Raw genomic sequence first — 22,198 nt, 5'->3', positions numbered from 1 at the left:
TTGTTAATGCGCCTTTTGTGCGGGCACTGCCCTGAGTGCTGTGGCTGAAGGGGAGATGTGTTCTTTGGGCTGGCATTGCGTAACCTGATTTCCATTCATTTAAATGGTGACTTGGATAGCCTTTAAGGGAATGTAATTGCAGAGACAGACTATAGTTTTGTAGCTCCGTTGGCTTTCTCTTTGCAAAATGATAGTTTGCCATGTCGGAACTTGTTAATTGTTTAAGCAGCTATGTAGCTCTTGAACTTTTTTCCATATCTGGAAAAGTGTGCAATGTCCTGGGCTGTGTTTAGTGGCTGCATGTGCCAGCACAGTAATGCGGGTTTAAGCCGTGTGGTTTCCTCTGAGCCGTGATGGTGGGGAGAGTCCCTCTGTGTGACAAGATCTGTGTGTTCAATCTGAAAGAGAGAGGAACAGCGGTAATTTTGGCTCTTTAGGGAGATTGTGGAAAGAAATCCCGCCAGGCTGTAGGAATAGCTAACGGTGTGCACTGGGGCTGGGCTAGTTTGCCATCTGCTTAGCGTGTCCCTTGTGCTGTGACCCGGTCCCTGTTCCTGGACCTGTGGGCTCTTGTTCAGCACATACTGCTGGTGGAGCCTCAGAGCAGGGCTTAAAACCACTTCGTGGATTTCTGTGATTGGTCACAGGGTGAGGAGAAGGTGATAGGTTTTGTACAAGAGCTCATCTTGCCTCCTCTGTTCCTGCTGGAGCTATGCCGAGGGGGTGCCTGGGAGCGAGTAGGTGCCATTTTGTTTCTGGATGACAGGCTGGGTGCAAGTCCAGAGCCTTTTGCTATAAAGGAAAATCTTCCCCTTCTCACAGTGAAACAGAGCACTGGCAGAGGCTAAATCGTTGCTGTTAGGTTTGGGAAAGTTAAAGAGTTCTTGCTTAATTTAGCTTTACCATGTCAAAGCTATGAATAGTAAAACCAGGGGATTACATTTCATGCCAGCTGAGAATTGTGTTTGCGCTGTTTCACTCCATGGTAACCGGAAGCTGTCGCGTCCATAAAAAAAATAACAGCGGCACAGAGCTGTGACACCCAGCCTGGCTGTGGGAACGCCAGAGCACTGGGTCCTGGGGGTTATAGTTTCCTCCCCACAGAAGAGTTTTCTGTCAGTGCCCTTTTTTCCTATCCTGTATGAAAGTACTTTGTGCGTTTTTCGCCTGTTGTATGTGAACGAGGTCTCTTTGCAAAGCGCTGCTCGTAGCTGCTGCTCTTGTGACACAGGAGCGAATGGGCTGCTCATGATTTCATCTCCAGATTCGTCATCTGACCATTTTTAGCCTGTCATGGTTTAGAGGGTAAGGTAGCCATACCAAACCCAAAAAAGCCCCTGCTGTAGTGTGAGAGGAGCTGTAGTTTGCACAGCTACCCAGCCTGCGTCCACCCCACTGCTGCCTGCCCCGTGCTTGTACCCTTGGCTGCGTGAAAGGAGAGAAGGAAAGCTGGCACCTAAACCTGTAGGGGTCTGCTCCACGAGCACAAAGGTGATGGCGTGTAGGTGTTAGGCTGAAATTCTGTTCTCAAGGGAATTAGTATTAATGATGTGAATATGTGCCTTAACAGGGGGCTGTACACATGATATCTTGGGGGGGGATATACCTGATTATTTCAGGCCATGTGTATCTGTACGTTACTGCAGTTAATTGCTCCTGTAGGGCTGTGGATGCGGTTGGCTTCCTGAGTTAAGGAGCTGTGTATGCTCTGTCTGATTAGATGAAGTAATTCTGGCAGCCTTTTGTTACTGGGAAATGGTGCCGGGATGAATGGCTAAGATCCGAATCCTTTCCTCTGCTTGTAAAATGTGAGCGTTTGCCAGTATCTCAAGTGGTTAAAATATAATTTTCCTCTTTTTTTTTTTTCACTTAGGTGAGAGCTCAGTTACTTCTAGTAAAGCAGTATTGAGAAACATAATTGATGGGAGACTTGTACAAGGTATGTAAGCTCAGCTATGAAAACTCTTTGTTCAAATAAGCGTATTCCTTACATAGAAGATTTCTGTGGACAAACATTTACCTCTGTTCTGTAGCCTGGCAGAGTGTAGGGATAGCCAGTTCGGATGGCTTGTGCTCACAATAGCTCTTTGTAAAGGACAATTAATGTCATACCAAGTCCTGGAAGTCCTTTTCCTTGTTTTCTTCTTAGGTAATGATATTCGAGTTAAGGTAGAGAGAAATCCAATGCTGTCTTGAGAATAGATATATGAATTATCTTGCTTTTTGCAGCTTGTAAATGAAAGTTGCTGGAGCTCGTGTTCTCATAGGTTAAATGTGTGTGGATCTGTAATTCCTTAGTACAGATCCAATGTTGGCTGTCACTGTACCATGTGTTTTAGAAGATATTTGCTGTTTCTTTGGAAGCAGAACTTCTAAATGTTTCTAAGCACATTGTGGTTCCTCTAATTAAGGAAATGGTGGTGTGCAAAGCCTGCAGGCTTCCAAACTGCCATGACCTGAGAGGGCTGAAAACCTCACTGGAGGTCACAGTTTATTCTTCTGTAGCTGTATGGGGAGCAGCACAATAACTTCTGTTATGCACAAATTTGAATTCTTCTGGTTAACTGATTTGTGAAGAGTTTTCTTATGTGAAGTAAATTGGACCATTTCTTCCTTCTCTTGGGGGCTCCGAAAGTGCAGGCACAAGGATTCGCAGACCCTCAGCAAATCTGACGAAGGTTCAGTTCATTAAGGAACTGCTGCAGATAGCAGGGCTGCCCTCTGAGGAAGCCAGTAGTTTTGAGAATGATCTATTTTTTCTGCTTGTCTGTTCTCAGGATGTGTAGGTCTGGAAGCAAAAAGCTGATGGAATAGATTTTCTCTTTTTTTTTATTATGGATTGGTTTTTTCCATGTTAAACAGAAAATTGAGCTGCCTGACACTTCTGTAACAAGAACATCCAGATATCTAATCAGCTTTTCCTTGGATTTGTTTTCGTTGTGCTTCCTTGGCACTCAACTGTTTGAATAACAACATAAGGCTTTTTAAGCTCAAAGATATATAAAATAGTTTTTGGCCAAGTAACTGATGTCAGAATTACAGGCATGGAGTGGTGTTTATAGCTTGTCAAATTGATTGTAAAGTGATTGTTCCACACTGCGATCTGCAAGATCAGTCTTGTGTGGGACAACCTGTGAACAGTCTTTCATTCCATAGAACCTGCTTCCAGTTATCTGAAACCACGCCTGGAGCATGGTTTTAACTTCTTTAGGGATTAGTTGAATTGTGTGGAAACCCAAATATGCTTGATTTTGAAAGCATACAGACTAGAGAGAAATTGGAACTGCTATTGACAAACTCGTGCTTCCCTTGCCATGGCAGAATAATTGGAATGAACATTTTTTTTTCCCCTGAAGTGTGTTTGACATCTCTTAAAGTGGAACACACTGGTGTGGTTTAGGCTTTTTATTGGCTTTGTTTTTAGCAGTGTTGTCCAGGAAAATTTTCATTGAGGATGTTGCCAGGTGTAGTTGCAGGCTTTAATTTAACTTGTCATCAATCTCCTGAAAACACACACTGGGTGCTTGATCTAGAAAGGGGGATTGTTGAGCTCTTTGTCACCCTAATGAAATTTGAACGGGGTGATTGGAAATAGGGTTTTAATTTGCAGTGTCCTAGGCTGGCAGTGGGAGCTGTGCAGGTGGCTCTTTTTTCTTCCCCTTAAGTGTTGTGTTGATATCAAGAATATACTTCATTTTTGGTGCAAGACCAAACCTTGGCTTGAAAAGGAAGAATCAAGTAGGAAGTGAGATTATTAAACTTTGATTTTTGAACTGACAATGCCAGTGTGTGCGTTCTGTACTCTGGATGTTAATGCTGGTGCTTCCAATCTGCTCGGATGTGTTGATAACAGCAGGGTTTTTTTTCTACTTCAAGTAAGTTCATGGCAAAATCTCGCACAGCTGCAGTACAAAGCTGGCTGAGCAATAGATTTTACACAGCAGTCATGCGTAGCAAGGTTAATTTGTCACGCTTCTGGGTGCTTTTTTAGAACAGGAGCTTTAGTTCACTTCAGTACGTTGACGGTTGTCAAATTTAACCGGTTTAGGAATATTATTTTCAACTTTGAATCTAATATAGGAATTTGTGATAGTCAGATTGCTGTGATCATTATTTTGATGTGCTCTTTGATCAGATGGGCAGGTCTGGGAGCTGCAAGGGAAGAGCAGGTGTTGTGGTTGGATTGGAGGGAGGAGGCTTTGGGGTGTTCTCTTGCTGGGCCCCACTGCCTGAGCAGCCAGTGTGCTGCGATCCCCACGACAGCCTCCATGGGTGCAAGTGTGAATACTGTGTAGCTTGCAGGTCTTTCCAGGAAAATACCCTTTTGGGGCACGAGGAGAAAGAGGATAGTTATAAAAAAATAATTTATTATTTTGGATGTTTTTTTAAAAGAACACAGTGCTGATGTTTCTATTCATGTCAGTGTTCTTCAATATCTTTGGTGTCTTTGTAGAGTACAGATCAGGATATAGGGTCAATCAGCAACAAATATGTTTTATCTTCAGGGATTTAAGTTGAGAGGAGTTTGTCCTTGGCTAGGACAAAGCCTGCCATAGTTTAAATTGATGTAAGCCTTTCAGGTATCTGGTCCAAATGTTAAAAAGCTCTTTTTTTTTTTGTGGGAAATGAGACTGTTTTTTTTTACACTGCAGTCCTGTGACTCTTTTATAAGTGTATTTCCGTAGTGGTTGCTGTATTATAGAGTACACTTTGTACGATGTTTTATAGGATTACGATTTTTAAGAATTAACTTTTTAAGAATTAATCTTGTTTGTGTTCTGGAGCTCAGAAGTAGGAGTTGTAGAGCAGGCAGAAGGAGAATTAATTTTTTCCTTCCATGATAATGAAGGCAGTTGTGAGCAGAGAAAGTAGAATCATATAATAGTTTGGGTTGGAAAGGACCTTAAAGATCATCTAGTTCCAACCCCCTGTCATGGGCAGGGACAAGGTAGCAGCTCAGCTGTTCCTCCCAAACTGGATGTTAGCACAGCAAACACTGAATGGACAAGGAGGTGCCCGGGAAGGAATGTTTTCGCTAATGAGGTGCTGTCCTGTTTGTTTTGGGTCCTACAGCAAAATAAACTGTAACAGTTTCATTAAACGCTCGCCAGGAAGGAACAAGTAAAATTTTTTTGTCCTACATATAGAGCTTTCTACAATGCTTTTACAAAATATTTAATGTTAGCAAGTTAATGTTTTGTAAATGCTGTGTAATAAAGTGAAACTACTGTAAGGAATTCTGCAGCATTCTGTATACTTCTGAGGTAGGTACAGAAGCTGTTTCACTTGTTTCCACGTGTTCTTAGTGTCTGTGCTCAGTGTATTACAGACAGATGTGAAGACAAACTCCTGCCGTAGGAGGAGTTTGATAGGGATGTACCTGCTGTGTTTTTCTCCCTAAGCTGGCGTGTTGGTGCTCTGTGGTACTGCAGCCCTTGATATCTGGAGATGGAGTGATTCCAGCTGTAACATCCTGTTAAATGGCTTTCCTGTGCGGGGCTGTGGTGGTTCTGTTCTTTAACATCTGTGAAAGGCCTGAAATGATGATGTGTACTTCTCAAAAGGCCTCAAAAGGAGTGGAAGATGGAAAGAGACAGTCATACAGTCGTACAGCCATACAGGCCAGCTGGAAACAGTAAGCAAATTCCTGGAAAAAGGCATTGTGAAAACTAGAAACGTTCTTCGTTTGACCCATGGCTTGGCATATAGAAATGTTCCTTGCAGTGTTCTGGAATAAGGAATTCTTGGACTGTGATTTCTGCTTCAGCAGTGAGCGTTGAACACGTTTCCTACCTTCCTTCCCATATCTGGGAGAAAGGTTGGCTCTTCTTCCTTGTTGTGTCTTGTCTTGGTTCATTCTTTGTAGTAATGCTCTAAATATGAGAACAGAGCTCTTCCTCAAGAGGATTCAGCCAGCTCTTTGCCAGGAGGACACCTGTGCACAGAGGATTACCACAAACTTTCGGCACAGCGTTGGTGTTTGGGGTATAATGAGAAAAACAAACAAACCCCTGGTGTTTTGTCACAAAGCAAGAAAAAAAAGCTTATGGCAATTTTTTTTCCTGGTAGCCTCTGTGAAAGGTTGAATGTCCAGGGTCTTTGTAAGGTAAAGAGCAAGATTTCTATGTACCAGACATTTAGATGGACAAATATGACAACAGCAAAAATATGAAACATGCCTGTGGAGTTCTTTATTTGGCTTTTTTAAAGACTGGTGAAATCAGTGATTTAAAAAACCCCAAACCTCACAGAACAGCCACCCTTTTGGGTGAGAACAGGAGTCTGTTACCATTTCAGAGAACGCATCATCTTCAAGTAGCCTCCAAACCTTTTTTCAATGGACCCAGCAGAAGAAATGAATCACTTTAAACAAGTTTATTTTATGGTGGAACCCTAAGTAAATGCTGTTCCTGCTGTTAGATCAGGGGTTTGATAGCTTGGAGTAATTTCTGAGGTTGTTTTTACTGTTGTTTTCTCTTTAAAGTTTGTCCCCCTCCAACAGTACGGGGAAGGATACTGAAATGTGATTGTAGACCTGTCAGAAAAGCGTGTGGACTGGTGGCAGCACCTGCTGAAGACCCACTGTGTGATGGATGAATTTGTCAGGAAAACAACTGTTTCTCTTGGCTTGTGGATTCTCTAACAATATAGGAAAGTTCTTAGCCATGAATCCACACAAATGAATTGTGAGGAGTGCCTTTAAGTAGGGCTTCAGCCCTATACTGACAGCAATTAGTGTGCAGATAACAGGAGATGGGATGAGGGCAGGGGAGGTGGAGGAAGGAAGAAATAAGTAGACTTAAAATTTGAAAAGCTTGAAGTTCTAGAAACTGCATTCTTCATAAAAGTACATTAAAGATTTCATGGTGAAGTGGGTGATGAAGTTCTGTTGAAATACTTGAGAAACAGTGAGCACTTTGGGTACGGATGGATGAGAGCTTAAGGGACTGGATTCCTCTTGTTATTGGTGGCTATGAGTACAACAACATACGGACGAAGGTGTTTCAATGCATTTTCTTCTCATTGCAGGTTTGCTTCCTGGTTTCATAATTAACAAAGCTGAGACGGTGAATCCTGACTGCTGAAGGGTACAAAGTGTGAACCTGCGCAAGCAGGTAGGCACAGAAAATGAAACTGTCAAGAGTGGTAAAACTGCCTGCCCTGGGATTTGGGATATCCCTTCCTATATCCTTTCTGTCCTGGTCAGACTACAAGTTACACTGTGACAGCTGAATTGCTTCTCATTGTTACTGTTGCTGTGCAAAAAGAACTGTACAGGACTTAAAAATAAAAACTGACTTGCATCTTGGAATATTTTAGCTTGTCTTTTGACATAGCTGGGAAACATAAGGGTGAAAAAGAAGAGTTTTGTGACTTAGTTTGTATTGTTTTAATGCCATGTTGAGTGATTTTTGGATTGAAACCCTGGTGACTTTGGGGACAAAAGGAGTGCTTCCCCCTTAACTTATACCTAAACCGGCCAGATAATTAAATGTCAGTGATCATCCTCCCCAATCCGTTCTTTGGCTGAAGTATTACACTGATTTCAGTCAGTGGCCATAAAGTTCTCATGAACTATTATGTATCATTCAATTCTGAAGCTGTGGTCGCTGGTGAAAGCACACAGCAGTAAGAGACTCTCGACAGTGACTTATTTTTTCACTGCTGCAGAGCAGAGCTTGGCTGTTCTTTTGAGTTCTGCCAGGAGGTAAAACATTAACTTCCCTGTCACTGTCTCCTGACAAGACTTTGTCTTCCAGGCAAAAGTCCAGTGGATTAGTAGGAACATTCACTCTTCTATTGTTCTCACCCCTTTGAGTGGTATGATGGATTGCCGTGAGAGTTTAGAAACGCAAACTCTGCTTCTTGGAGCAGCCTCCGAAATTTGGGAAACGCTTATTTTGAGTGGGAGACTTCTGGGCTGTTGGTTCTCCATCGCACTGCAACTCCCACCGTCCATTTATCAGTAGGACTCGTGAATGACATCATTGGTCTGGATTGGCCTTTATCGTCCCTTCCAACCCAAGCCATTCTATGATTCTGTACTGTTAGGTGGCAATGCTCTCCTGTGAGAAATAAAATTCATTTGAGCTGCTGATAGCTGTCAAAGAGTTTAACAGCTCACACAAACCCTGCCTTTGCTTTCTATAAACACGTGGAAGGATACAGAGTAGTTTATTCCAATAAGAGTTTGCTTTACTGTTCAGTGAAGCCATGGCTGGTACACATTTCCAAACAAGACTGAACTCTGCACCCTTGGTTTGGTGGTACTCCCAGTACGTGAGGACCTGCAAATTTTTCATATTCTCTGCTGAAATGTCCACGGTTCTGAAAATAAGAATCTAAAAAAGGTTATAATGTATAATAATGTGCTTCTAGCAGACTGAAGAGCACCCTGTTAGATTCCTTTCAGTGATTTCAGGTAGTTTATTTTAAATCTATGGTGTATGAATGAATTTAGCAAACTAATTTGGAATACGAGTTGTTTCTCAAATTCTTCCTTCTGTTGGGGTATGTGTTGAATTATCAGGTGTGTTGTACAGCGTAGTTTTACAGCAGATAAAGAAGCTGTCAAGTGTCTGTTTGCCAATAGGCTCACACCTTACCAGAACTTTCAAACTCAGCATGCTTGGGATCAGTCCTGATCTTCTTGGATGTGAGGCCACACTACCTGGGAGGATCTGCTGCACAGCTTGTGACTGGGTCTGCAGAAAAGACAACCGGAAACAGGACAATTTTTCAAATTCCTGGCAGGGTTTCCAAGAGTGAATCTCCACCAGATGTGTGCAGTCACGCTCGTCTGCTGGGAGACGAGACCTGGATCAGGCAGTGGGGATCAGCCACATCCCATTCCAGGTAGAAGCAGAGCCGGTGTCATGGGGAGGCAGCACTGTAGCTGTAAGCAGGAAGGAGATGGGACCTCTGGCAGAGCAGATTGCTAATGATAAGTCTCTCTAGCACTGTCTAAATGCTCCAACTGCAGTCCTTGCTTGGGACTGGACATGTTTTGCCTTCCAGTGTTCAAAAAGCAGAGTCCCCCTGTGCGTGTGCTCTGGGGCACAGTGTTGTGCTCAGTGGGAAAAACAAAATGGTAAGTTTCACAGTTGGGCTTTGCTTCATCTACAGGCATCTCTTTCTTTAAAACTGGAGTAATCCTTAGTGTGTTTCATAGGAATAGATCCTTCAGAACAGGCTTTTTTTGCTTACTGGCTGAACACGTTTTATCTGAGTTAGTCCTTAATTCTTAAAACAAATAAATATATATCGTAATAGGTTGACAACTGAATTGTGAACACAGGCGAGCCTTCTATTCTGGTAGTAGTCACCTCACACTTTAGGAATGAGTCAACTTTAAAAATATTGACAAAGATAAAAAAACCTGCTAAGACGAGAGTGCTTTTGGCAGACATCGTGCATACCAGACTGGTGTTTGGCTGGCAGGGGCCGTAGATCAAAGTGGAATACAAAAGACTCTTAAACAGGTCAAAGCAGGTGATGCTTTCTGACGTCTACTTTGAGGCCTTCTCAAGCCTTACCGAGAGTCCCTATTGCTCTGACTCTGTCAGCTCTAACCATCTGCCTTTTTTTTGAAAATGGTTTGTTTTAGAAGAGGGACAAAGGAGCAGAGGTGCGATGAAAGCGACTTTAATATCAGTGCATTAAAACATTTCAAGTAATAGGGAGTTCAGTGTAAATAAAGGGAACTTGCAGATGCTGGGATGTTGTAGTTTGTTCTTGAACTACAGGGTTGTCATTTAATAGAGAGCTACTCTGAAATTAGCGTTTATGGGATAGATTTGTAATTTGCTTCCTGATTCTGTTGTATCAAAGCCCTTCAGGATTCAGCTGGGAGCAGCTCTGGTACTGAGAGGTGATTTAGATCATCTTCCTGTAGCTTCTTGTAGTTCTTTTAGCCGTTTGTTTCTTCTGCTTCTCTTCTATATTTTTGTTTTCTGTGCTAGACTTATTTTGGTCAACAGACTAGGAAATGTTGCTGTTTCAACAGATGTATTTAGTAAATTAAAAGGAAATATTTATAAATTGTCCTTTTACACATTTTTTATTCCCTGAAAATTGACCACGCCTGCTTCTTCAGTGCTCATGCCTTTTGATTTCCTGCTGCCATTTATTTTTTATTAACAGGAAATCTTAAAATCCTTTTTTTTTAACCCCTACATACTTTCTGTTGTGGAATATATTAAAATACTTGGGTTGAATTGATAGACCGTCATTAGAGTGAAAGGGAAGAATGGGAACGTGTAATATGATGTTTAAAATCAAATGCAACTCCCTGTTTCTGGAATGCACCAGCTCTCGGATGGAGAACGACCCAGTTTCCCAGCAACTGCTCCTGCAACGGGCTTCGTGCTGTTCCTGGAAGTGCCCTGGCAGTAGCTGGAGTGTTTGGTAACCACGTATGTAATTTGACTTTGGAGAGCAACTAGAAGTGAAGACACTGCAGTTCAGTCCACTGGAATCTGCTTAAAATGGATACAGCAGCATAACTAAGTTTGTTGATCTCTTGTGCTTGCACAGTGCTTATTTTGTGCTCTCCTAGGGCGACAGAGGCCAAGGACTTCTGTTTTCTTAAACAGAGCACGTTCTGAAAGGGTCTCAAAGCCACAGACAGTTGTAGAGTGCCCTGTATATTAAAAATATTGATTAGGTTTTTACTACATGATCCTTTGTAGCTCTTATGTATTTTAAGCTTCGTTAAGTAGCATGAGAGAGTATCTGATGATTTAAAGACGATGTGCTGATTACATATTAGAAATAAATAGATATCGATACATGGATTTATCTTCTTCCCCACCTCAATTACTTTGAGCTATGCAAATTTTACTAACTTTGAGGGGGAGAAAATGTATTTTCTTGTAGAAGTTCCTAAGGAATCTTGTTACATGCTAAATTGCTTCTGATACTGTGAAAGAAGCTCTTGTATTGTTTCGAGGGAACAGTTTCTCCTCTCAGCTTTGTCAGCTGCATCTGGAGTTGCAGAGTTCAGATCTTGATACCAACTGCTAATGCAGAATACTTGATGATTGAAACATTTAACTCAAAGTAGCATTTACCCCCCGTTCCCAGTACACTCACGAAACCTCCAGTTTCTAGGAATTGAAGGAGACTGTGAACTTAATCTGAAGAGTGAAGGAGTGGAGTCCACTTCCGCCTCGATGAGTCAGGTCAAGGCATTTTCCATTTAAACTGAAGAGCTTAAACTAGAACCAACAGAGATTCAAAAGCTGGGGCATGTTTTGCAGCATGATCAAGTGACAGGAAAATCAGACCAGCTGAAAGCAATACAGAATTGTGACTGTTATCAACTTTCATACCAACAAATGTAAACAGTATGACACTCTCTGCCTTTTAGTAGTGTCCTGGGTGTTTTCTTTGTCTGGAGGTAGGAGATGGTGAAAATCCTTGAGTAAATCTTCATTGACGGTGCTCATGAGAGAACAGATCAGATAGTGGTGTATCTGAAACAGTTATGTGGTCAGATTGCACTCCCTGAGACATCTTTTAAGGGACTCTTTACCTGGATACGTTCCTGAAAATAGCTGGGGTAATTCATAATGACAGCTATTATATTTTGAGTTGTTTAATGCTATGGTCTAACCTCTTCTGTCTCTGGCGTTTGAGTGAATCTGTGAATATTTGGAAGGACATCTGAATTATTTTGGCTGCGAAAGAACTCGCTGGCTGATGCAGGCGTGTGACTGATGACAGCAACTGCACAGGCAGGCAGGGCACACATATGGCCAGGGTTTAACCCAAGTGATTGTAGCAAGGCAGATCTGTGCAGACAGGGTTATATTCATGTATCTTCGATTATCATTTTTGTTCGTGATTCCTTCTGAAAATTAAGGTTTTAGAGGGTGGGGTTTTTTGGTTTTGGTTTTTTTTTTGGTGGTAAGCTTTTTTGTTTACTCACCGTTCTTTACACCAGTGACACCTGGCAGTGTTGCTAGTGATGTGACTGAAAGGAACTGGTTTGTCTCTTTAAAGGTGTCCTTGTTCATTCTGGCAGTGTGGCCTCTGCCTGTTCCTGGCTTTTGCATAAGCTTGCTGCTTTCAGCTGTAGTGCTCAAATTTGCAGTTACTGTGGGCTGAAGGCCTGTTATTCTTTTTATTCTTTTTGCAGATTTCCTCCTTAGACCGAAATAAACCTTCTATTCTGAGCCCAGCACCATTCGTCTGTTCTTAGGCAGGCACTTCAAACACTTTTATTTCCAGTCTGATCAAGCTTTGTGTTGCTCTGGAATTTGTCAGGCTGCCAGATGTTGCCCGTTCTCTCAAATTTGCTGTGTGACTTCATTTTTCAAATGCTTTTGTTTCCCTGTTCCCTCCAGGTACGACTGGCAGGTGCTTGCAAAGATGTCTAAAACTAACAAATCAAAATCTGGATCCCGTTCGTCCCGTTCGAGGTCTGGATCAAGATCGCGCTCGCGCTCCTTCTCCAAATCTCGCTCCCGTTCTCGTTCTATCTCACGGTCAAGAAAACGCAGGCTCAGGTAAGTGCACAGGGCTCTGAAGCCAAAGGGTGTAACCCTGTGTTTCCTCTGCCCTGTTCAGATGGTTTATCACTTAGTTCTTGTCCGGAGACAGGCTTTGATTAGATTCCAGGACAATAATGTCATGTGGCTTAGGCTGTTCCCTGCCAGCCTGAGCTGGTTTTGAAGTGTTTTCAGCGAGTCAGAAGAATAAACTTCGACTGTTTCTCAGCATTGTCAGGATGCTTCTTGTGAGTCCTTGATCTGGTCTCTCTAATGTCGCTTTTTGGTGAACAATAATCTTTTCTGTGCAGGTCTTTTTCCCCTAATACAAATCTTGACAGCTACTCTAATGTACAGTTAAATCTGAAGGTGTTTTTGTTAGCGTGGCTAGGGGTGCAGCCCACAGTGAAGTTCTTGCAGCCTTTTTAGACTGGGCCGTCAGAGAAGATCTCTGCACTTTGTTTTTCCTCGAAGTTATTAATAGAAGCCTGTGTCAAACGGCGTCTGTGAGTTTTCCCCATGTTCTTCTGCAGTGCTGAATGCTGCCGTGTGTAATGGGATAGCCCTTTGTGCTTTTCTAGTGCTAAGCACATGCAACCTCTAAGATCTGATTTCCTCTATTAAAGGCACTCATGGTCAGTGATGGGGTTTGAAATTGCCAAATCCAGGACCAAGTGAAAATAGACCATAGCTTTTTATCCCAACCTGAGATTGTTTTATCAGATTGGAAATGGTTTTGATCAGACATTTGCTTTCCAGCTGTGAGTGGGAGAGCTTAAGTGTGTGTTCCAAGGTCAGAGTGGGGAAGAAGGGCTGGGAAGGTACATAACAAAACAAAGGAGCACGTTTTGCTGAACTACTTTTGGCTTTTTTTTTAAGCTTTTCATGTAATTGATCCCAGATTTGAGGGGCCTTTGCAGGCACTGCATGCTTTCTGCTCTTTCTAAAACTGAACAAGTTTTAGTGTTGGTTTAGATACTGCTAGGAGAGGTAGGGGCAGTTTTTGTTGTTTCCCTGCTCAACAGACAGGTGTCCGTTAGAAGAAATGATTGTTCTGGGTAGATAAAGTTAATTTTGAGAAGTAATTAATGTGCATAAGAGTTGTACCTCCTGGAATTACTACTGTCAGGCCAGTTAAAGGCTCCTGTCTTCCCTGGATATCAGGATATCTGTTTTTGCCTTTTCTTTTGGCTAACCATTTTGTATCTGGCAAAGACGTTCCGCTTGGACTGGGTATGATGATGTTCAGCTGCTTTTTCACTAATCTTAAATGAATAACACACATTCTGAAAATCGGTAGGCTGTAAACACACGCAACTGCTATCAATTAAAGGGGCTTTTAAAATGCAGAGACTCTAATAAATGTATAGTTGGAGAGAGAGGGACATAACAAAACTAAATTGGAGGCGGAGACTCGAGTCAAACAGAGTTCTTTGCAGAAGGAGGCTGGAATGCTGGAAGATACGTGGTCATTTGGGAATATCTGCCTAGCTGTGTAGAAACTCTGACAGCGGAAAACAGAGGCATCCCGTGCAAACATGATTGTTTGTTCTGTGCTGCTGCTGAATCTACTTGTGCTTTGTAAATAACTTCTTTTTTTAAAGAAGGGGTCCAAATGGAGGGGTTTAGTGCAGATGAACCATCTCATGAGGCATTAGGATATTCGCTGAGGTAGGTCTCATGGTATCTTAACACAGAAATCCACTATTGTCTACTTGAGCAAACATCACAAAAATGGTTGTGTTGCCACATTGGAATCTCCCCAATTTCTTGCTTGCTTTATTGCTTTATCATTTTTACCTCTTGTAAAAAGGTAGGTGCTTTGGGACTGGACTAGCTTGTGTTAGCTGGCCTGGTAGAGGTGGAAGAATCATTACTCACGGTGATTCTTTTGCATGACATTTACTGTATTTTTTTGTACAAAGATTTCTTTTAAATTGTCTCTGCAGCTTTTGGAGAGAAGTTTTCCTGTTGTACAGCTCCCTGAAATTACAGAACAGAGTTTGGAAGTAGTGTAGAACAGGTCCCTTTCTGGTAACTGATGGCAAATCCTGATGTCTGACAGCCAGGAGCGTGTGTGTTCATGGTGCTTTTGATCCCTGCATCTGGTTCTTGCTGTTTGCCTTTGTGCTTTTCCTTCTTGTTCTTGTTCGAAAGAGGAAGTGTCGCAGAGGTTTTGTAGGTTTTTTGGTTGTTTGAAGTGCAGGATGAAGCGTATGTTAAGTTGTCATGAAGCTGTTTGCTGGCAGTGACTGTAGCACGAATAGATTCTTTCCTGCTGAATTGTGATGCGTTTTAGAGTTGGAGAGAATGAAAACAGAACTAAAGTTTGTCTCTGCATAGGTGTACACTGATCCTGTGGGAATTGTGACAGCAGCATGGTATTCCCTTCTGTTCTGGGATTTGCGGTGTGAGCGGAGAGGGGCAGCAGTGAGTTATATACTGCCGCTCCATAGAAGTATGTGTTGGAGCCTGACCAGGGAATGGTTTAGAGCTGGCTGACACCTTCTGAATGTAAGAAGGGACTGTGAGAATGGCTTCAATGAGTATTATGCATTAGGAAAAATCTCTTTTCTATTAAAGCTTACAGGTTTGGACGCTTTCTCTGTTTTACTAATGCAGGTTGTTAAAATCTCAGGCTTTGATGGGAAGTTTGTGTTTTTCCAACTGCTGTGAAATCCTTACTGTAAAGCTGGCAACTGCTCCTGAGCTACAGCAGGGCTCTCAAACTGCTACACAACTTCAAAAATTTAATGGAAGAGACTATTGGAACAGTTTGCACTTAGTGTTTTGCCACTGAAATCTGTATTCTTACAGGCTTTGTACTAGTCTGTTCCTTATGAACGGGAGCGAGCTGGGGGACACTGAACAGTGCCATCTGGTGGCATTGGGTTAGGGAATGAGCACATCCCTCTGCTCTTTGCCTCTTTGGTGGAGCTCCAGCTTCAAAATCATGGCAAAGGGTACACCTTCTGAAACTTGAACCATGGAGCAGTGTGCTGTTCACTCTGGCGCCACTCCTCTGATGTTGAGGTGTTAGCAATTTATTAACTTGCCTGGCAAAGAAGTGGGGTTTCATCTTATCGGAACTTCAAAAGCGTGTGAGATAGTGGAGGGAGATCTTTAATCTGTTCCAATAACGGTAGCATGAGATGCATAAGTAGATACTACTTTGTGAAGAAGATCTAGGGTGAGGTATAACCTTGTCCTTGAGCTGTAAAGGGCTGGAAGTTTGAGAACTGTTGCTTTTCCTGAAGCTGGGTAGCAGTCATATTCATCCTAAAAAAATGAAGAGCAGTGCGTGCTTATCATGGCCCCTGGAGTCAAATATTTGTTTGGCACTATCACAGATACGGGTTATTTTCACTGCGCTTTTCTGGGGGCAAAGTGTAATGCCTGAATTAGATGAGGATAAACCAAAGAAATAAACTTCTAAAAGCTTAGAAATTAAGTTTTCCAATTCTTTTTTATAAGGCTTCAGTTAAAGTTGTGACAAAAGCATGGCCTTTAAAATAATTGTGTTTTTTTTTCTTTTATCAGTTCTAGGTCCCGTTCGAGATCCTACTCTCCATCTCATAATAGAGAAAGGAACCATCCAAGAGTCTATCAGAACCGGGATTTCAGAGGTCATAATAGAGGATACAGGAGACCGTATTATTTTCGTGGCCGAAATCGAGGGTTCTATCCATGGGGCCAGTATAACCGAGGAGGATATGGGAATTACCGGTCCAACTGGCAAAATTATCGCCAAGCGTATAGCCCTCGTAGAGGGAGGTCACGCTCTCGTTCACCCAAGAGAAGGTCTCCTTCACCAAGGTCTAGAAGTCATTCTAGAAATTCTGATAAGTCATCTTCTGATCGGTCAAGGAGGTCTTCCTCTTCCCGGTCTTCCTCAAATCATAGCCGAGTTGAGTCTTCCAAGCGTAAATCTGGAAAGGAGAAAAAGTCATCTTCCAAGGATGCCCGGGCTTCTTCTCAAGCTGCGGGAGATAATCAAGGTGATGAATCTAAGGAGCAGCAATTTTCAGGAGCAGCGGCTCAAGATGCCAAGGCCTCTGAGGGATCAAAACCATGGCAAGATATGACCAGTTATGGCACAAGTTCAGCATCAAGAGCTTCTACGTCTGAGCTTAGCCCAAGGGAACGCAGTCCTGCGTTAAAAAGCCCTCTCCAGTCAGTTGTGGTGAGGCGTCGTTCTCCTCGGCCAAGTCCATTGCAGAAATCAAGCCCTCCATCCAACTCGTCACAGATGAGCTCTGCTTTAGGAAGCAGCAGCACCTCCTTTCAGGCAGGCTCTCATCAGAGTCCGTTTGACCATGGCTCGGCAGGTTTAAGCCCGACAAGGAAGAGCCCTGTGTGTAAAAGTCCAACACCAGTTGGTTCGATTTACGGTAGCTCTCAGAAGGAGGAAAGCACAGCTCCTGGAGGAGGAGCCTTCTCAAAAAGGCAAGTGATGCGTTTCGTTGCACTGCTGTATTTTGGCTGCTAGTTTGCACATGTAGGTGCACTCTGTGAGCGTTGTGAGGGTTCTCCACATGGAAAGAGACCCTGGGGAGTGGCAGTGCCCCGCTAGCAGGCTGCTGGCTGGTTAGCTCTGGTGCTGTCGAAGTCACAAAGTGAAATACAGACCAAGCCCTGCGCTGCAGGAAGGTGCGCTGAGGTTTCCGACCTGGGTAGCGCTAAAGATTCCGTATATTCCCTTCAGAAGTGTTCACAGGTCACGAACACTTGAACTCCCTGATGAGGTTTTCCAGCGGCCTATGGTGCACACTGGAAGCCTGCGTTTCTAAGTTATTTACTCTTCAGTTAAAGACATTTTTTAGTATTCCATTTCTTAATCTATTAGGTATTATAAATTAATGAACTTTAAATTGGCTCTTGTTGCACGTCCTGCTGCAAGCAGGCTAAGGCAGGTGTACTTGCAGTGCTTGTGTGGATAGCAAGAGAAACTAAAGCACCCAGATCATCACTAAAGTGAAGACATCCTTCTATACAGAGGGCATCAGCTTATGTGTTTCCGTTTGCTTGGTTAATCCACTGCAGATTGGTGCCTAAAGGTGACACTTGGCTTTAAAAAATAAGGTCCCATTCACAAGCACTTTTAAATCTCTTCTTCTTTATTTTCTGGACTGATTCCATATCAAAGATGTATGAAATTCAAAAAGGAAAACCAAAAAACTGTAAATCTTGGGCTTTACAAAGCACAGCACCAATGTTCTTGCACTTTACTGCTGATTCCTTAAACGTGAGTTTTGCTTAATAAATGCTTTAAACCAGTTCTGATGCTTTAAACCTGCTTGTGATAAATTGTTGTTCTCACTAGAAGTGTTTTGTCTTCTCCCAGCAATATAAATATTCTCCTGTGTTAACCTTTTTGCTTTTATTTGTATTTACAGTCGGTCATGAAATATTTAGCTTACCTATGAAACTTGCATCCCAAATTTGAAGTAGATTTTGAGGCTTTTATTTCCAGTGTGTTGTTTAAAGCAGAACAGCCCAGTTTGAAAGGTTTGATGTGTTGTTCTCCTGAACCAGGTTTGTAAGTAACTAAAGCGATTGGGTAAGATGTTACAATTTTCCTTAAAATGAATCTGTGGTAAGTTGTTTTTTATTTGTTCTTGAGCCTCACTTCATCAGTTCTGCACATCCATTTTATTCTACATTTGCTGAATTTGAGAACTAAAAGTCTTAAATCCAGGCTTAGTAATCTTCATCTTTTAACTATTTTAGGGCCTAGAGACAGCTTTCTGTACATGCGTAGTTTGGTCTTGTGTAAAATCTGAGTTCTTTTAACAGAAATATTAACCCCTGTGATTTTTAATAAGAGAACTACTGTAATGTCTGTTTTATGAACAGGTATCAGGATGAGCAGAAGACCGAGAATGGGAAAGACAAAGAACAGAAAGTAACAAATGCTGAAAAAGAAAAGAGTAAAGAAAAAGGGAATTTCTCTGAGTCAGGATCAACAGATGGAAAAGCAAAATCTGACTCCTATACATCCAAAGCTGACTCCGAGAAGGGATACCGTGGCAGCCAGTCACCCAAGCGCTACAAATTCCGGGATGACTTTGACAAGGTAAAGGTCCCGGAGTTCCACAAGGAGAGTCATTATGGCAAAGAGGAAACGGATGAGCAGGAAAAGAAAGATAAGGCAAAGGGCCGGAAAGATTCAGAGTTTGATGATGAGCCCAAATTTATGTCTAAAGTTGTAGCAACTACAAGTAAAAATCAAGAAGAAGATAGGTCAGGAAAATGGGAAGGCGTGGTGTTCTTGCCACCTGGAAAAGAGAAGCAAAGGAAATCTGATGAAACGGAGGAGGAAAGCTATTCAGAAAGATCAAAAAAAGAAGAGAGACCAGCATCCAAGAGAGCCGAACCAGGCCACAGGGGGTTTGTTCCTGAAAAGAATTTTAGAGTGACCACTTACAAATCAAGCCAGGAAAAAAGTTCTTCCCCTCCACCAAGGAAAACATCTGAGGTAAAGGAGAAACCAGGCACCAAAGGAGAGGGGCCAGCTCCTGGCAAATCCTCCTTTTCCATCACTCGTGAGGCCCAAGTCAATATTCGAATGGATTCCTTTGATGAAGATCTTGCACGGTAATTATTTGCTGTTTTTTGAGAAGTCTAAATAGTGATTTTTTTTGCCTCTTTCTCTTCCCAAGATCCTGATGTACTTGCCGGATGTGAGGAAGACTGAATAGTATTGCTTCACAGTTTGCATTTTTTGGAGATAATATTAAATTATTCTGGTGTTACATTTACCTTATTTTGGGGGAAAAGCTTAGAGGGGTTCCCAGTTTGTTTGTGAAAGCACAGCGTGAGAGTTAAACAACTTTTCCCCAACTTTTCTACTGGTAGATGTAAGATTAGTTCAGAATGCAAGTGCTTCTGCATCAGGTTCCATGTTACACTGTTAGAGTAGTGAGTTAGGTACTCAATGACTTCGTGCTGGTAGAAGTTTAGTGGTATGGTAAGGTTACAGTGCTGCTTAAATGCCATTTGATTCTCTAGAGTGTGTTTAACTCCTCTTATTCTCAACATAGCATTCGTGAAGTTCTAGAAAGCCCTCCAAGCTTCAGCATTGGTTCCAGAGATCTTAAGACAGTAGAAAGTTATTCCAGAAAATACATTTATACAGCAGTAGCCAGTAAGTGTTAATGTGCTCTGTGGGGTTGGTAGAGGTTAATCTAGAATTTAGGAGCAGTAGCAAAAGATCACAGCGGTGTGAAATGGGCTTGTGTTTCAGTGTCAGGGTTTAATACCCGCACAGCCTTCCAAACACAGAAAAATGAGTGACTTTAATTATTACAGTACCCCAGATTGGTGTGTTTGAGAGATGCTTAAATAAACGTCCTGCTAGTGCTTGAATGTTCTTAGGTGCCTTCATAATGCTACATAAAATATGCAGTCAGCTTCCAACTTCTGAAACATTTATCATCTTGAACTGCTTCCCTTTAGCCTGTTCTTCTGTTTTATGTGGTCTGTTCTTTTTTTCTAGTCCCAGTGGCATATTGGCTCAGGAACGCAAGCTGTGTCGTGACCTTGTGCACAGCAACAAAAAAGAGCAAGAATTCCGTTCCATTTTCCATCACATTCAGTCTGCTCAGTCTCAGCGGAGTCCTTCCGAACTGTTTGCTCAACACATTGTGACTATCGTCCATCACGTAAGAGGTAGGTCAGAAGTCTCTATCATCAGATGGAGGTTTGCTCCTTCCTTGCCCAAACAGTGGGTTTCATGCACTCTGGTTAATGCAGATGCAGTAGATGGGAGTAGCAGCCTGATTGTGAGTCATCTTTATATACATAAATGAATTCTTCTGGAAAGGCAGAGGAGGCTTTCTTGTTTTAACCTGTGCAATATTTGGAGAGATTGTGACTTAGACTTTGTGTATCTTAGTGAATCTGTGACTCACTTGGATGAACTGCTGATTTCGGGATTGAAGCTGAAATTTGTGTGTTAGAGCTCATCACCAGCGTGCTTTGCATGTCCTGCATCTAGATGTGACCATGCTGTACGACTGATGCACTTTGTCATTCTTCAAGAGTGGTGTTAATATTTGGTGTTGTTTACTCACCTTCCCCTGCAGAGCATCACTTTGGGTCTTCAGCAATGACACTGAATGAACGCTTTACCAAATATCTAAAGAAAGGAATGGAACAAGATGCAGCTAAAAACAAAAAGAGCCCTGAAATCCACAGGTTGGTGCCATTGTGTGACATTTCAGGAGTGTTTTGGGTTTCCTTCCCTTAAACTCTGGACTAATTCCAGAATAATTCAAGTATGTAACTGCCTTCAGCAAAAACAAAGGGAAAAATATAAGGTTTATTAAGTACCTTGGGTAATACGGTCTGCTGTAAATGATGTCGGCTGAAGGAACTGGGTTCATTTAGTCTGGAGTAAAGGAGGCTGAGGGGAGACCTCGTCACTGTCTACAGCTCTCTGAAAGGAGATTGTAGCGAGGTGGATACTGGTCTCCTTTTCCAAGTGACAGATGATAGGATGAGAGGGAGTGGCCTCAAATTGCGCTACAGGAGGTTTAGATTAGATATCGGGAAAAAAATTCTTCACTGAAGGGGTTTTCGGGCACTGGCAGAGGCTGCCCGGGGCAGTAGTTGAGTCCCCATCCCTGTAAAAGACAGCTAGATGAGGTACTCGGGGATGGTTTAGTAGTGGACAGGTACAGTTGGACTCGATGATCTCAAAGGTCTTTTCCAACCAAATGATTCTATGATTCTGTTTGATTTGAAACTTCAGATTCTTTGTATGAGCAAGATGATATCTGTATTCTTTCTTTACTTCTAGGAGGATAGATATATCTCCCAGTACTTTTAGAAAACATGGATTCTCTCAAGAGGAAACGAAAAGCTCCAGAGATCCTGGCTTCAAGGTGAACTGTTACTCTGATTAGTTTAATTCAACAAAATGAGTGCATTGGGCATGAACTTAACAGTGATGTTTTTGTTTAAATTACTCTCTACTTAAGTTTGTGTTTTTCTTTTAAGGATGGGCATAATTCTAAAAATGAACTACAAAGGGTTAATTTTTGTTAAAAATGTATCAACAACCTTTGTGAAGTGGTTAGACTATGGTAAATGACCCCAAAGTCAATTGAGGTGAGCTTGAGAAAAAAGAGAGGATTTTTGGAACAAGTGCCCATGATGAGAGAAGAGACTTTTTGTGATATTTTTCTGCTTGTAAGTATTATCAAATCAATTGTCTACATGCGATATTGCCAACCATGTTTTCAAAAAGACATGCATGTCAAAAAGAGGAAAGTAAAACTAAATACTTATCTAAACCAAATACACTATTAAGCAGATGATAAATTTTGTTCTAACAACTTTACTGTGCCGTTTCTGTTGATTGCTGTTGCTTTAACATTCAGCACTTGGTTTCGTAGAGCCAAACCATTTGGAATTGAGTGTATTAGCTTTTCTGAGTAGATGTTAAGCCATTGCGCTCACTGTAAACGATCATAAAAATGGCTTAACTTTAAATTTAATGTTTGGGATTTTAACCTTTTGTTAATTCACCTTCATACATATTTACGTTGAACGTTGAAGAGATTTTAAACAGTCCTGCTGAAACCTTACTTGTTTCATATTTGTTTTCGATTTTTTCCAAACACACTTGTGGCTTGACATGGACGATGGTGTGAGATGGATTTGATGGGCCTGATGAACTCAGCTTGGCAGAGTGTATT

At 42.0% G+C, this 22,198-nt stretch overlaps 1 protein-coding gene across 3 annotated transcripts in view; it reads left to right on the top strand.

Annotated features, from left to right (window-relative positions):
- Positions 1-22,198, top strand: part of THRAP3 (thyroid hormone receptor associated protein 3) — a 30,377-nt gene that overhangs the window by 2,183 nt on the left and 5,996 nt on the right. For 2 of the 3 annotated variants that reach the window (XM_054086284.1, XM_054086283.1), the window contains exons 2-9: positions 1,874-1,939; positions 7,030-7,115; positions 12,351-12,512; positions 16,035-16,940; positions 18,351-19,091; positions 19,993-20,165; positions 20,582-20,693; positions 21,298-21,382. In XM_054086284.1, the coding sequence (XP_053942259.1) occupies positions 12,376-12,512; positions 16,035-16,940; positions 18,351-19,091; positions 19,993-20,165; positions 20,582-20,693; positions 21,298-21,382 (2,154 nt within the window). In that variant the 5' untranslated portion in view covers positions 1,874-1,939; positions 7,030-7,115; positions 12,351-12,375. The remainder of the gene's footprint in view (positions 1-1,873; positions 1,940-7,029; positions 7,116-12,350; positions 12,513-16,034; positions 16,941-18,350; positions 19,092-19,992; positions 20,166-20,581; positions 20,694-21,297; positions 21,383-22,198) is intronic. The other variant, XM_009567822.2, reaches the window with a different exon arrangement.

Source organism: Cuculus canorus, chromosome 22 (genome assembly GCF_017976375.1).
Source record: "Cuculus canorus isolate bCucCan1 chromosome 22, bCucCan1.pri, whole genome shotgun sequence".
Lineage (NCBI taxonomy): Eukaryota > Metazoa > Chordata > Aves > Cuculiformes > Cuculidae > Cuculus > Cuculus canorus.
Note: the sequence above shows the minus strand (reverse complement) of the source record. Positions and strands in the feature narration are given on the sequence as shown.